Genomic DNA, 14,666 nt, shown 5'->3' on the forward strand with positions numbered 1-14,666 from the left:
TGACAATAAGCCTCAGGGACACAAACAATACGTTGGACTCCCCTCCTCTGACTGTGACACTCAACCCCAAGCCTATTTGTTCCTACAAAGACATCAACCATGCAAAAACAGGTTAACAATATACACTTTCAGTTTGTATAAAGGACTAAGTCTTGTCCCTCAGTATTTACAGCACCAGGACTGTATGGGATTGGTCCCACATACACATACATTTATCATTAATCAAGGTCTGTGGCACAGACGAATAAGCTACATCAGGCTTTAGCTACACAGATACATCTAGTTTGTAAGATCTATTTATTCATGGTTTGGGTATTTTTGTGGGATTTGTTGACAATAACAAAAACATTACAATATCACCAGCCTTTTTATTTCGGTTGAAGTGATGCTACAGTAAAAGCAAGCATGACTGGCAGGAAGCCAGGATTACATTTTTTTCTAACATTAGAGGATTTAATCCTGCAGATAAGACCTGTGAAACTTCACATGGTAGAAGTAAATATCAGGATCCACTCATCCACACTGTTGCTACACATATACACGTACAAGTGCAAGTCACTGCCATCTTTTATTCATGAGACACGTGACTGTCTCATTCTGACCTGCAGGACTTGCTCCAGAAGGTTGATGTATCCGGCTGTGCACTCAGAGCCGTACTGCAGGGCCTTGCTCCTCAATTCCTCGGACACTTCTGGGTGACAAGCTGCTTGCTGCAAGGGTGAGAAAACAATGTTGTGGGGTGAATAAAAAAAAAAAAGGACACAGAAATTGCATTTCAATGTCCGGATTTAAAAGTGAAAACAATATATGTTAGGTCTGGAATATAGTGCCAATCACAAACTACATTCATAGCTAATAATGCTAGCCCATAATGCTGTATTTCTTCTGTTTTTGTCTTGCAAGTGCTCTATAGTCACTGAGGACATCCTGACTGCAGCTCAGACGACTTTGAAAAGTGACTGAGTCACTACCCGCATCAAGTAGACGAGACTCTAATGTCCTATCTGCTCTCAGCAGGCTGGGCTCACATCTTCCCTGGCAGCCTGGGGATGTCTGTGTGAGGCCTGTCCTGGCAGGGTGGTGTGGATTATCACCTTGCAGGAAGTCAGCATATCGGAGATGGCTTTTCGGCTCAGATTGGCAGTGGCGATCACATCCTCCTGCTGAGCAGAGTTTCCTGCAGCCACGGCCTTGGCCGTTGCTATTGTGATGCCCTTTGTCATGCGGATGAACTCCTCGGGTGTGTTGCACTTGTCTGGGACGTCCTTGGAATGGAACACCTGATGTGAAGAGGACCCAAAGACACAGGTAGTTGAATACATAGTAGGCATGACAGGGACTTAGACATGGTAAAGTTACGACAAGAAACTTTGAACTGGTTATTAAACCGCCTTAATTCAATACTGGTGCCTCTATATGACCAACAGCACGAATATTGGCTGCAATTATTCTCAATGCTTGTCATCAAGTCTGATTTCACGCAAAATCAGACAAACAAATGTATTGCCTATAGGTTTGCCAGAAAACTCCTTCAGCTCAGACTCTGGCAGGGCCTCTAGCCAACCTGCCGGCAAAGCTCCAGTGGGAGGTGGAGGGCTCCGCGCCCGACAGCAGCGGCTCCTCTTCCAGCCGCCGGGAGCCAACACAGACACTACGTGGTTGGATGCCCAGGCTGTATTGGCCTTCTGGAGCAAAGGGAGAACCAGAACCAGGACTGAGCGGTGCAGATTGTTAGGCCCTGCTGCAGTAAAGTGAGAGTTTTTTTCTAGTAACTTCGGTGCTCGTAAACACAACCACATTTGTCCACAGGGGCCGTCAAAATCAGCACAAAATGAAAGTTCTCCATAGTAGTTTTAAAATAGATGGGAGTACTCTAAGAGAAGAAATTAAGAAGTACACACGTGAGGCAGACTGAACATATTGTGTTGTATAGTTAGAGTTAGGTAGACTGTGTTGAATATGGCTCTTGGTAAAGCCTCTTCCCAGTCTCGGGGTCCTCCGATAAGGATTAGCAGCAAATTACAAAAAACAAGCTCTTGCAATCTTCTTCCCTTCTCACTCCGCCTGCGCCTGCTACCCTGATAAGAGCTGTGAGAAACCTGCAGGGGCTGAGAGGGAAGGAGGAGGAAAAGAGCTGGACAGATAATAAAAAGGAAAAAGAACAAATAGCTCCCCTGTTATGTTCAGAATAATAGACATAGATATCCCTGACCCTCTTTGAGACAGCTTTGTAAAGAAGCTGTGTCTCATCACTTGACTCTCAAAAGACAATCAAGAAGAGGTTCGGCCTGTGAGGAGCTCTTACCGTCAGCTCCTGCTTGATGCACTCAATAGTGGCCTCCAGTGCCCTCGTCCCGCGAGTCGCTTCATCCTCCACTGCCTTCACTGTTTTTAGAAGAGACGTCACATTGGTCACCATGACCTGTCAAAGAAAGGGTGAAATGATGAGGCTCACAGTCAGACCAGGAGGTGGAGCTCTTTCTCCTCAGCTGCAAAACATTAAATTACAAAACAATTTTTGCCTCCTCTTTTACCAATTCTAATACAGTGAATATTGGTTACATGTGTTTCACGGTTATATTTGAATAAAAACGAAAGACATCAGCTGCTCAAAAATAAGAACGAAGGTTGCATTTAAAATGAAACGAGTATGACTTACTACTTGTAGTGAAGTTTATTGACTGACACCTCGGATGGAAAAAAACAAAACAATTCAAGTTCCTTTCGTGGTGATACATTCTGTTCTATTAGTGCTGCATTCAGCAAAGAGTACATTATTAAGTCAGGAATTCCAGCAACATGATCACCAGGAGTTTGAAAGGGTCCCATTTGGAGGTCACCATATGTTGGAGGAACAGAAACAATCTGTCAACATGACCCAGTCCATGGGTGGCCCTTATTCCATTTAGATGAGAAAACATAAGAAACCCCATGCAACAGTTAAGAGTTTCACGCTGTTCTTCGGATGATAGTTGTGAGAACAATAAATAAATACTATGAGGAAGTTTGCAGAAGACTAGCAAATATTTGGTTTAGAGTTATCTGAGGCTCTGTCACTGATTACATACTTTGATCTTTGTTTCTCTATTCAAGTGACCACAACTGCACCAAGGTTACATGCAAAAGGCCTGATCTTCAGTTTTTCATTTCAGTGTTTTATTTCTGTTTTTGTGACAGTGGTCATGACGATCAAGGGTAAAATAGCACCTCTCTCCCTTCCTCTGTATGTATAGTCCAGGTTCTTCCAGCTCTTGGCGGCCCCCTGGAGGTTCTCTCATTCAGTCTCCATAAGAAAAACATGAAATGTACACTTTGCTCTTAAACTTCTTACAGTTAACATTACCCTGCATTTTCTTTATAGTACACTTTTTGTAAACTTCGTATTATAATTTTACAGTTTATTGATTTTACTTTGTTTTTGTTGCTTTTTGGAGGTTTTGCCCCTTTGTTTCACCTTTAATGTATTTTGTTTGAGGTCTAATAATAAAAGGTGTCTTGTACAGATTGAAACACACTGAGTCCTGTGGTCACAGATAGTATTCAGCATAGCATACCAATCTTCTCTCTCACACACATTTGCATGCACACAATGTACTTCTTAGTGATGGGTCTCGTAGTCCCACAAACGACAGATGACAGAAAAAGCAAATACCTTGCAAACCCTGATAAGGACTTTCATATCATTCTTTTGAGAGATGCTTATTTGTGCTGCCAGATACATCAACACATAGCACGGAGACAAAGAGAACATATTTACATGCAGTATCCTCTCTCTCTGTGAGGAAGCATGAGCTGAAAAATAAATTGGGAGACTTGCACTGCAAAAATAAATACACAGTTAAACCAGATATGATACTTGTTAAAGCAGTGTATTCCTTTACCTTGGCAGCGCTTTTCAGCTGGTACATTGACGGGTCATCAGCTGGCTTGCCAGCGGCACATTTGGTGGCACCGATGAGTTCTGCCAGAGCCTTTGCCACATCCCGCACCGCGTTTATCAGAACCACCTGAGGAGATAGATAGAGCTGGAATCAATACGGCACAATGGTCAGAGTATAGGTTTATCAGTAGCACCCTGGGGAGAGGATTTAACACTGCAGCTCTTATCACTCCCACCTACTGTAGTCATGATACTTCAGACTTGGTAAAGGGCAGAGATAGAGGCATACACACAGGGAAAAGAGGAGACACAATGTGTATCTAATGCATCTGCAATTACACAGAGAATATAATGCTGGGTGTACAGAAAGATAGAAGACATTCATTGTCGATATATTATATATATTACAGAATAGTATAATGATAATGGGTTATAATAGATGGTTAAAGCTCTGAGCAGCTGAATTAAAAAGCAATAACTGAGCTTTGTTAGAAATGAAAGGCGTATAACTGTGACTACATATGGCTGAAACATCTGTGGTTGTATTCAACATTCTTTGGTGTAAATGTGTTTTAGATTTTCATCACCTGTGTCTCAGGCTCCTCAGAGCCCATGCTGGTCGCTCCCAGTTTAACCACCTCAGTGAGCTGGGTGATGGTCTTGGCTGAGGACTGGGCAGCCTGCGCCAGTTTCTCCTGGCTGGACGCAGCTCCAGCAACCAGCAGCTTGGTGTCTTCCACCAGCGCTTTGGCTGTCTTCAAGATGCTCTCCCTGAGGGACGGGACACATTGTGTTACAATCTGCTCCAAAGTCACACAATCAACAACCAGCAGTATGAAAGGAAGCTGTTGCTTTTCTAACAGAATGCGTGTTTAGAAAGGATGATTTTTAATTTACATTAATTATTTGAAATGCATCTGAATATTGAGTTTTACTGGCAAACTCCACTGAGTGAGTCGTCAAAAGAAAAAGGGTGCTCTGGTCTCAGTGTAAAAAGAACTGAAATCTTAAGATATATTTCCTCTGCGCTCATGAAACCTATGAATCATATACTCCTTTTTCAACATCTTTAAACGTGTGTTCCTTTTTTGTTGATCAGAGGTTCTCATTTCACACATGTCTTGTCAAGGTCATTGCACCTGTGGTCTGCGAAAGACTCTTCATTCTCAGGGCTCAGTGTTCCAGCTGAGGCGAACATGATGGTGGTGTCCAGGTCAGCGATGATGCCAGAAACAGCGCTGGCTGCTGTGATACAGGCCTGGGTGCCTTTGTTCCCTGCCTGCAGTGCTGACAGCACCAAGGACACCTGGAACATGTGAAACATAGCATTAGATATGCAGAGAGGTCCTTCTAACACGCTGTTTTTAGAGGTGTAAAAAAACAGCTAAAAATAACCTTTGTTTCTGTGTACCATGCACATTTTAATGATTATCCAGTAGCTTTTCCTCTTTGTACAGTGAACATTTACACATCACGTGAGTGAGGTTGTAATGGTTTAGAGTGAAAGATCTGAATGAGCTGGATTAAAGGAGGACGCTGGGAGTAAGACAGCCAGCAGGGTTAAACATGTATCAAATCAGAGTCTGCTGCACAATCACATTGAAGCCAATGAGCCTGACTCTGCAAATCACGTATCTCCCCTGTAGACTGCTGTCTGCTTCCTAAATAAAAGGAAAGCCCTAAGAGGTACATTTCAACGAGGCACAGGTTTCACCTATCAGCAAACAGGAGACCACAAATTATTCAAATTTGGTATGAGCCCTGAAACAAATCATAGCCTCAAGGTAAAATAAGTCCCAATGTGTGAGCAGCATGGTTAGCTACTTCAGGGTCACAGCAGGAGGACATTAGTATTATCATTCACTGCACAGCGTGAGGGTGGTCAGGAGAGCGTGCTGTCATGACCTGCACGACTGGTACAATAATACTGTAAAGCACCAGTTATTACCATCTAGAATAGCATTCTTATGACTCTATACTACTTCAAAATTAAGGCTAAAGCTAAAACATAATAATAACAAATAATTAATATAAATTTAAATACAAAGCACAACTGTCATCTACAGTATAGTAATCAATTATTCACTCCTGAACTGCTTATTCTTCAATCTTGCAGTTAGCACACACTTGTGTTTTCTATCACTTTATTCAACTGTTCTAAGATGAATGAACACATTACATACTAATACTATATATATATATATATATATATATATATACATATATATATATATATATATATATATATATATACATATATATATATATATATATATATATATATATATATATATATATATATATCAACAAGCTTCCTCATGCATGAGTTATAGATGCGGTACCAGTTTCTGTCCACATAGCTTACCTTCTCTGTGACTGCGCGGGCACACTCGATGAGCTCCCTTTTGGAAAAGCTGTCAGTGGGGCTGAGCTGCAGGGCTCCAGCCTTCTGCACCATGTAGATACAGCCGTGACCCAGGTCTTGCACCCGTGTCTTTATCTGGTAAGCAACCTGAAAGCATAACCGGGCATTGACTTACACAGCATCCATCTTCTCATTTGTGTCACTGTACTACACAATTATGATCATGTCCTAAATTGTCATGTCTCTTAGCCAGAGGGTGGATACAAAATTATTCCAAGCACCCTCAGAGAGGGAATGCTGGCACTACACCTTTAATTTACAGACTGCGATTCACGGGTGGGTGGTACTTCTTACGAGCATCACTATAGGGTTTTTAGACTTGTAGAGGCACAATGTCGCTATGGTAACCAGCAGGGTTTCTAGCAGCCTGTGATATACAAGATATTGATAAGAGCTGTGTGCATATTAGTTTAATGTCTCCACACATATTTGTCCTCTGAACTACACAAAACATATTTAAGAAAATACTATGTGGGTGCTGAGAGCAATGGGTGCAGGAAGGGTATATTTCTGTTTGATCTCACAAAGTCGGCAGCAGCCTTGAGGAAGGGGCGTCATTTCAAAGAACAGCACACTGCTCTGATCAGTGTGGGAGTGAATACATCTGAGAGCATGTTTTGGTGAAAAATACAGGCACTGCAGAAAGTTGATATTTCAGTCTGACATTTCAGGTGCTGAATTGCAAAAAGATTTATGGCTCGATGTGTTAAATCTAGGACAGGGAGCATGGCTTCTCACCTCCTCTAGCTCTGCAGTGGCTGCAGCAAGGCGTCCTTCATGTGCTAGCTGGCCATAGTCCACTGTCACCTGAGAGGCAAGGCCGCCAAGCTCTTCAGGACAGGTTATGGACTTCGTCATCTGGAGACACACAGAACATACATCAACGGCAGAGGCAGATTAGTGTTTCTGTGGCCAGACTGACAAATAGTGTCATTATAGATCGGAAATAGGATAAAAAAACACAGAGTCAGGCATCAATATCTTACCATCTCCTGTGCAGTGATAGCGATGGCTTTGGAGAACTTCACCATGGTGGTCTGGTAGTCCACAAAGGAGCCCTCAGGTTCAGGAGGTGTTCCTTCTTCCAGCTGTGAAGAGCAGCCCTTTAGTACTTATCTATCCATCGTATATCGTACATAGCTATCCTATGTGTTTTTACACAGGCACCCCAATTCACTGTATGCAAGACTTTTGATTTAGTTTGGTACCACTAAAACTGTGTTCATTTATTATTATATTAATTGTTAATAATTCACCTGGTCTTAAAGCTTCTAAAAGAAGCTCTGAATTTCTGTATGATATTGTTTTGCATTGCAGGATTGTATTTGTTGATCAACTGCCAATGCAGATTGACTTATTTTTTTCGTGCAGGTATTATTAATGGACTTTTTAATCCCCCTCATTTTTGGAAGATGGCTAAAGACCAAACTACAGCCCGAATATGAAACCCAAAAGGGACAATATATACTCCAATATTAGCTATTTTCAAGCCAAATATTCTATGTGCTGGCTGAAACGTAGCAAGAAATTACAGTACAGAAATGCCCAAGATATGATGTATGAACAGTGTCTCCATTATACAGTTTTCCAACTTGAGAGCAATTGTATTTTTCAAAAAAAAAATTCTCAGAACATATCTTGGTCATAATTCTTAATGAAATAATTGTGCATGTGTACGTTTTGTGCTTACATTAAAAAAAGTAATACCGTGATACACCATAGTTATTAAATACCAATATTGGTATCAAAAGCCAGTATTGGTCAGGCTATAGACCAAACCATATAAGGTTTAGTACATTTATGATAACAAACTTGATGGATATTAATGAAAAGATTTTCTCACATTATAATAAATTCTCATCTGCAGCTGAAAATATTAATATGTTATCAATACATTTACGTTGACACCATATAACCTTAAGCTAGAAGAAACATTATTTTAGAGAATAGTCAAAACTTAGGGTGATTAGTTTAGAGGCCGCTACAAAGATAAATCAAGCTATGCTGGCAATACCAATATTGGATGTGCAACATTTTGGCAACCCAAGTTCATTTTATAGTACGACATGTTAATCGATGTATAAATTCTTAACAATTAAAAAGCCATTAGTGAGAACATAGAAACCTTTTTTATGTTAGCATTTTTGTAAAATGGTTCCAGTTTATACATGCTAATGGGGATTTAATGATGGTTGCTATGTTATGTTTAAGCTGAGGATGAAATACAAAATATAAACAAAGGAATACAATTAAAAATGAAGGATAAGATCTGAACCCAGTGTGAGCATGAGTAGATCATCATCAATTATTAACTGTGCTGTCAACACAGTGACATGTCCCCCAGCAGGATGAGTGAAAGCTAACATCACCAGTGGGCTGTGGATTTAAAAAGTGTCATCTCCTGGACTAATGAGAGTCACTGACAAGGACACACTCTCGACACACTCACTGTGGATCTTTCAGGGAAGGCTCATTTTGCATTCAGACAAATAAGATGGGGAATAAGTGTCAACCTGAAACCCATTTAAAACCACCTGAGCAGACTACTCATGAGATGTTATCACACAAATATGCATTTTCTATCAAAACACAAACACAACCTTACTCACCCTGCCCATGGCCTCAGCAATGGCCTCCACCATGCCCCCGACAATGCCCCCTTCACTGGCTGCCTCGTTCAAAGTCACCATGATGTCGTCCACGGCCTCCTTCATCAGCTGGGCTGCTTCGGAGATGGCGTCGTGGGTGTGGCACGCCTGGGGACACAGTCAGCTGATTAACGTTTCTGACACTCTCTCGGTCTCGCCAGGAGGAAATCTGTCAGCTTGACAACAGCTCCAGTGTCCCTACAGCTGGTAAGTATGCAGTGTCTAATTAGAGGACACTTCAATAGGCAGGACTCTTGCTGCTGTAAAGACTTATACTATATTTTGTAATTAAAAACTCCAAGTTCAAAATGTAATAAAGTTCACAGGCTATACACCAGTAATTATTGAGGCAGAAGTTTTGAGTTAATGACCCTCTTAAAAAAAAAGATAAACCCTGGAGAAACATGACTGCATTACTGTCTTGACCTGCTGAAATGTAGCTTAATATCTTAGGTCACCCTTGAAGTCGTGGTCATGGCAGGCTAAACACACTGCAGCTACATGAACTGCTTAGTACCTTTGGGTTTCCCCCGCCTTCCTTGGCAGCATAGAGCATCTGCAGGGCAGACTCGGACAGGGTCTTGCTCTGATCTAGGATGGTCATCTGCTGCTGGTGGTCGTGCAGCTTTGAGGCCAGGCCCACCGATGCCACAATGAGTGGATCGAAGTACCTTGCCAGCTGGGTCACCTGCGAGAACGAGTGATATAGAGTGATGACGAGTGATGAAGAGAGATGTCTGCGGAAGGGTTGGATCACGAGATAGAAAACAGACAGAATGTTTTTTTCTTTTTAAATCAAGAGGGGATGAAGGGATATATGGTCAGACCAGCACCTTGTGTCCGAGTTGTGCAGCTTCACCTCGGGCCGCGGTGGAGACGGGATCAATCAGATGCCCAATCTCCTGCACAGAAGACGTTAGCTGCTCCTGGAGTGCCTGGTGAGTTACAACGGCAGAGAATTATGGTGTAAGCCACAACAGAAAGACTACAGATCCCATTAAGTTCTTTCTCTCGGACAAGATAGAGCTGATGGGGTACTTGAACTCACTTCCATGGAGATATCATCTCTGCAGGGCAATGTCTGCCCAACTGTAGCTAGGGAAGCTTGCTCAATGTCCCGGATACACTTATTGATGTTATCAATTGAGTAATCACACTCCCTCTGTCCTGGTGCCTTGTCCCTATTATCAGAAATGTTGAACAATATATTAATTATTGTGCCATAAATATAGAATACAATTAACAATATAAAAATGAAAAAAAAAAAATCACATTTAATTGAGAGGAATACTTAGATATTTTGAGAAATACATCTTTCCCACTTTTCCGACGAGAGTTAGATGACAAAATGTACTGAATATGAAGCTGCAGCAGCCAATTAGCTGAGCTCAGCATACAGACTAGAAGCAGAGGGACAGCTTAAAGGGCAAAATAAACATCTAAAGCCCACAGAGTAACCTGTTATATCTTGTTTGTTTAATCAAATGTAAAATAAACAAGTTGTGGTTTTACAGGGATTTTAGCCGGGAGTGTTGTCATCCCCATGAGGTCACCAGGCAGCCATCTGATCTGGAGGATGATGATGAAGATAGAAGTGGGTGGGGAACTACCTTTGCTAAAATATGCTGCAGATCCACCGTGGCTCATCATCTCACCACTGCTCTGTAGTGTTCTCTAATCTATTACAAGGCAGCGGGAATCTAAAGAGATATTAACAACTGTGGCAATGTATTGCTTAGCTGAGCAGATATCATAGGATAAGCCCTCTGGCTTCAGAAGCCTTCCCCCCTCACCCCCCCCACCTGTTAGCAAACCATTAGAAACTTTGATTCCGGATAATCCTGCGGCGGCAGAGGTGGCAGTTTGTGGGATTAATACCAACCTGATGGAGGTAATGAGACTCTTGATGGAGTCAGAGACTGTTCTGGAGTGGCCGGCCAGTATGGACCACGTGGGAGGATCTTTGGGGTTGAGGACCAGCGAGCGGGCTGTTTCTAAAAGGTAAGTGGAGCTATCGAGCATGGAGCGGGCTGAACGCACAATAGGTTCCTGAGCAGCTGAGCCCTGTGGAAATGAAAAGATTAGGGCATGTGAAACAACAGCCCAGGTAGCAGCTCAACAGAAAAGAGCCAGACACATTGGTATGACAGAGTTGTTAATATTCCTTGACTACCTTGAAGAGATCAAAGGTGCAATCAAAGAGAGGGATGAGATTAGAAAGACACCTTTACACATATGCAGGGAGAAACACCTTCAGTCTTTATGATCCGAGCCAAAGCCTCCCTCGACAATTAGATTAACAAAATGAAGATTAGAGCAGCTGTGCTGAGAAAGAGTGCCGTTAAACATTGCCCTCCAACAGATTACAGCCATAAAGCTTATAGAGGACTGTGCGGGAACTGCTCCGCTCAGATTGAAAAAGAAAAATCCATCTTTTCCACTGTTTTCTTGACATTAAAAGAAAAGGTAAAATTGGACCTCAATCCAATTCCAGTTCGCTGTACAAAGCTTTCTGTGTTGGCTCATAAAACTGTCTGTTGGAAGAGGATTGAGTGCAGAAGTCACAAACGTATTTAAGAAACCTCTCCAAGGGAAGCTTCACGATCCTCTGTATAGTGTGTAGGAACAAATGACTAATAGAATGTTTTTGAGAACCTGATGAAAGATTGCCATTCATTTTAATTTAGCTAAATAATGAGGGACTGTGGAAATAATGAGAAAAAACATTCTCAAGAGGGCAATACAAATAAACATCAAAATGGATGAATACCTCATTGCTGATTTGCGCTGGGATGCTCGCAAACTCAGGGTTGTTGGCAAAGGTCGACAGGTTTTCTACAGCCTCAAGGAGTGGGGTTGTAGCAACACGGCATCTGTTTCTGTTGTCCTCTGAAAAATCCCCATCTGATGCCTGAAACAAGACAACGCCATATGAATATTGGCCCATTTCAGTCATATTTTTGTAAGCGGCTGAATTATACACACATTCACAGCTTCTCACGTGACAAAAAAATTCTGGAACAAATTTACACTCAACGTTTTGATCAGTTGGGGAGTTGACCTTGATGGTTTTGACAAGGTTGGCTGTGGTGTTGGCCACCTCTTTGGCTGACTGGACAAACTGTCTCCTCGCCACAGGGTTGGAGGTTTTGGAAGAAGCCAGGCGGCAGGCGTTACAGAGAGCTGAGGTGTGCTTGGCTACAATTGTTGCTGCAGACAAGATCTGACAAACAAAGAAACATCAACAAATAGGAAGCAGAGTTGTCTGACGTGTGGAAAGTAAATAAAGTACGAAATTCAGGTCGATTTTATGTTTTCCAAACGTAATGAGCCATGTAATCACAGTCACTTGAGATCTATATAGTGCAGTCTCCATAAGGCACGGGACGGTCCTGTAATGTTTTCAAGTCCCACGTGGACCTTCTTACCTGTGAAGGACTGCTGGCTGGGTCTACTAAGTTATGACAAGCCATATGTATTGCCTGGTGGGCCTTTGCAAACTGGATGGGATCCACCAGCCCCTCGTGGCCTGACTGACTATTAGGATCAGACACACCTACAAGATAAGAGGCCTAAAAGGGGCAGAAAAGAAAAACAGAGCTATATTAATGTATCAGTTTTTCACTAGACTGGTTCTTTATTGTCCTTCATGACTTCACTTGTTGTCACAGACCCCCACACACAGTCAACATTGTCTGACATACATACATACATAAGTAGATGAATACATGAATAAATCCATACATAGATCTATATTGTATACATTGTGGATAAGCTTTGATCAGAGGGAACAAAAGATCTGTCTGAGGGTGCCCTTTTCCAGACAAGGCAACTGAATGTTGCATGGAAGTGAGGACGTTACTTTACAACGTCATGAGAGAAAGTCTGTCCTGCTAAGATTTAAATGCCATTTATGAATGGATTTCACCTGGTCAAGATGTTTGCATTTATTTTCATGTGTCGTTTTAAAAGCTGTATAAACCTTAAAAACATGCTCAATAATTAGTTTTCCTGACTGAAATGTAATGTGATTCATTTCAAACAATAACCAAAAAACAACAACAAGGTATGTAAGAAAAGAGATTAGACAAACGCAGAAGCCTGGTACCTCAGACTGAGTAGTTAGTCCCATGCTATGATCTCACCTGTCCTGCAGCTTCCGTAAGCCCACACAGAGCTTTGGACGCCACGCCCACGCTCTCGCCGAAGGACAGCACATCACCCGTCTTACAGGTCTGTGAAATACCTGCCATGGACTCTCCAAGGACCTGAGGCATGCAGAAATAGAGAAAACATGTACAAATGAGATTCTCTGCTGCCTACTAAGTGAAATATCTCTGACAGTTTATGTATATAGTCCACACAATTATTTTAAAAGACTGTACCTTTGAATTCTCCATGACGCTCTCGATGCACTCAAAGTAGGAGAGTTCGTTGATAGGCTCGTTGGGATTATCGAGGAGACCTCTGACGGCCTGTACACAGACACAGATGACGGGAACAACGTCACACCTCATCCCCAACTTTTATCAACCACTTAATTTAGAGAAAGGAAACACTATAAATGGAAATCAAGCTGAAGGAAACATACTGCCTTGATAAATAATGATAATCGAGCTTTTAAAATACACAGCCTTATTGACATTTTTAGTTATTTGAATATAAGTGAATGTAGATTTCAGTATGCAAAACTGCTCTGGTTCAACCCGTGTCACTAATGCACTTACGACAGTTGTGATTTTAATGTCCATGTAAAGATAATGGCTCTATGAGAGTACTGTTAACAGAAGGAAGAAAAGAGTGAAAAATGCATCCAGTTTCCCTGATTAAAAACATACAGGCATGTACAGGCAACATAAAACCAGCCTGGAGACAGGGACAGTCTGTGTGTGGTACAGTGTATGTGAGGACGGTTACCTCCAACTCCCTCAAGGCATTGTCACACTCCTTTTGTCCTGCTGCTTGCTGGGTACAGAGCGTGATCAGCTGGTTAATACTCTCCGTCACTGCCCTGAAACACATAGGCAGCCACACAGTCTTTTTAGCTCTCACATGTGTCCTCTGCATGCACACACAGCCTGGCTTCACTCACACATGATGCTTTAAGCTGTTCTATTCAAGCATGGCTCTGCTGGCTTCTCAAATGCGATAGACTAAAACAGGAGTGCTGAGATTGTCTTGCGTTTGTGTTCAGCTTTGCTGAGCACAGACAGGCCCGAGCCAAGGCTTCCATCTTCCTAATTAGACAGAGAGAAGTCAGTCAGGCCCAAAGCCCTACGGGACCAGCTGTTTGCTTCTCACTACATACTTCCTCTAGCACTGCCTAACAGAGACAGCTTGGGAGTGGCATACAGATACAGCAGGCAGGATTTTTGTGACATTTAAGCAGTATTGGGGTAGTTACTCAGAAAAAGTAACTAGTTACGAGTCACTAGTTACTTCTGAAAATTGTAACTAGATTACTTTACTAGTTACTGCATTTGAAAAGTAACTTCACAACTAGTTACTTTACTTTCCATTTTTTTAAGCAAATGTCCAAATTAACCGGAAAGATACCTGGACAAACATCATGGCCCTTTCATCACTATATTTTCAATTTTCAATAAAGGGCATCTCTTAGCCTTTCCACATAGTGCATTGTACTGTAAACATGTAAAACAAAATGGCATATAAAACTCAGCCATTAACTTGAACGAACATTAATTCTGTTCAC

General features: G+C 41.9%; 1 protein-coding gene across 1 annotated transcript in view; it reads right to left on the reverse strand.

Annotated features, from left to right (window-relative positions):
- tln2b (talin 2b) overlaps positions 1-14,666 on the reverse strand; it is a 45,948-nt gene that overhangs the window by 7,113 nt on the left and 24,169 nt on the right. The window contains exons 30-49 of the mRNA XM_079224293.1: positions 13,871-13,964; positions 13,339-13,428; positions 13,099-13,221; positions 12,382-12,525; positions 12,015-12,176; positions 11,724-11,864; positions 10,836-11,017; positions 10,002-10,134; positions 9,787-9,888; positions 9,471-9,641; positions 8,915-9,061; positions 7,292-7,393; positions 7,044-7,163; positions 6,246-6,392; positions 5,020-5,186; positions 4,468-4,651; positions 3,882-4,007; positions 2,306-2,422; positions 1,095-1,280; positions 603-710 (exon numbers count right to left, since the gene is read on the reverse strand). Of these exons, the coding sequence (XP_079080419.1) occupies positions 603-710; positions 1,095-1,280; positions 2,306-2,422; positions 3,882-4,007; positions 4,468-4,651; positions 5,020-5,186; positions 6,246-6,392; positions 7,044-7,163; positions 7,292-7,393; positions 8,915-9,061; positions 9,471-9,641; positions 9,787-9,888; positions 10,002-10,134; positions 10,836-11,017; positions 11,724-11,864; positions 12,015-12,176; positions 12,382-12,525; positions 13,099-13,221; positions 13,339-13,428; positions 13,871-13,964 (2,746 nt within the window). The remainder of the gene's footprint in view (positions 1-602; positions 711-1,094; positions 1,281-2,305; positions 2,423-3,881; positions 4,008-4,467; positions 4,652-5,019; positions 5,187-6,245; positions 6,393-7,043; positions 7,164-7,291; positions 7,394-8,914; positions 9,062-9,470; positions 9,642-9,786; positions 9,889-10,001; positions 10,135-10,835; positions 11,018-11,723; positions 11,865-12,014; positions 12,177-12,381; positions 12,526-13,098; positions 13,222-13,338; positions 13,429-13,870; positions 13,965-14,666) is intronic.

Source organism: Taurulus bubalis (genome assembly GCF_910589615.1).
Source record: "Taurulus bubalis genome assembly, chromosome: 9".
NCBI lineage: Eukaryota > Metazoa > Chordata > Actinopteri > Perciformes > Cottidae > Taurulus > Taurulus bubalis.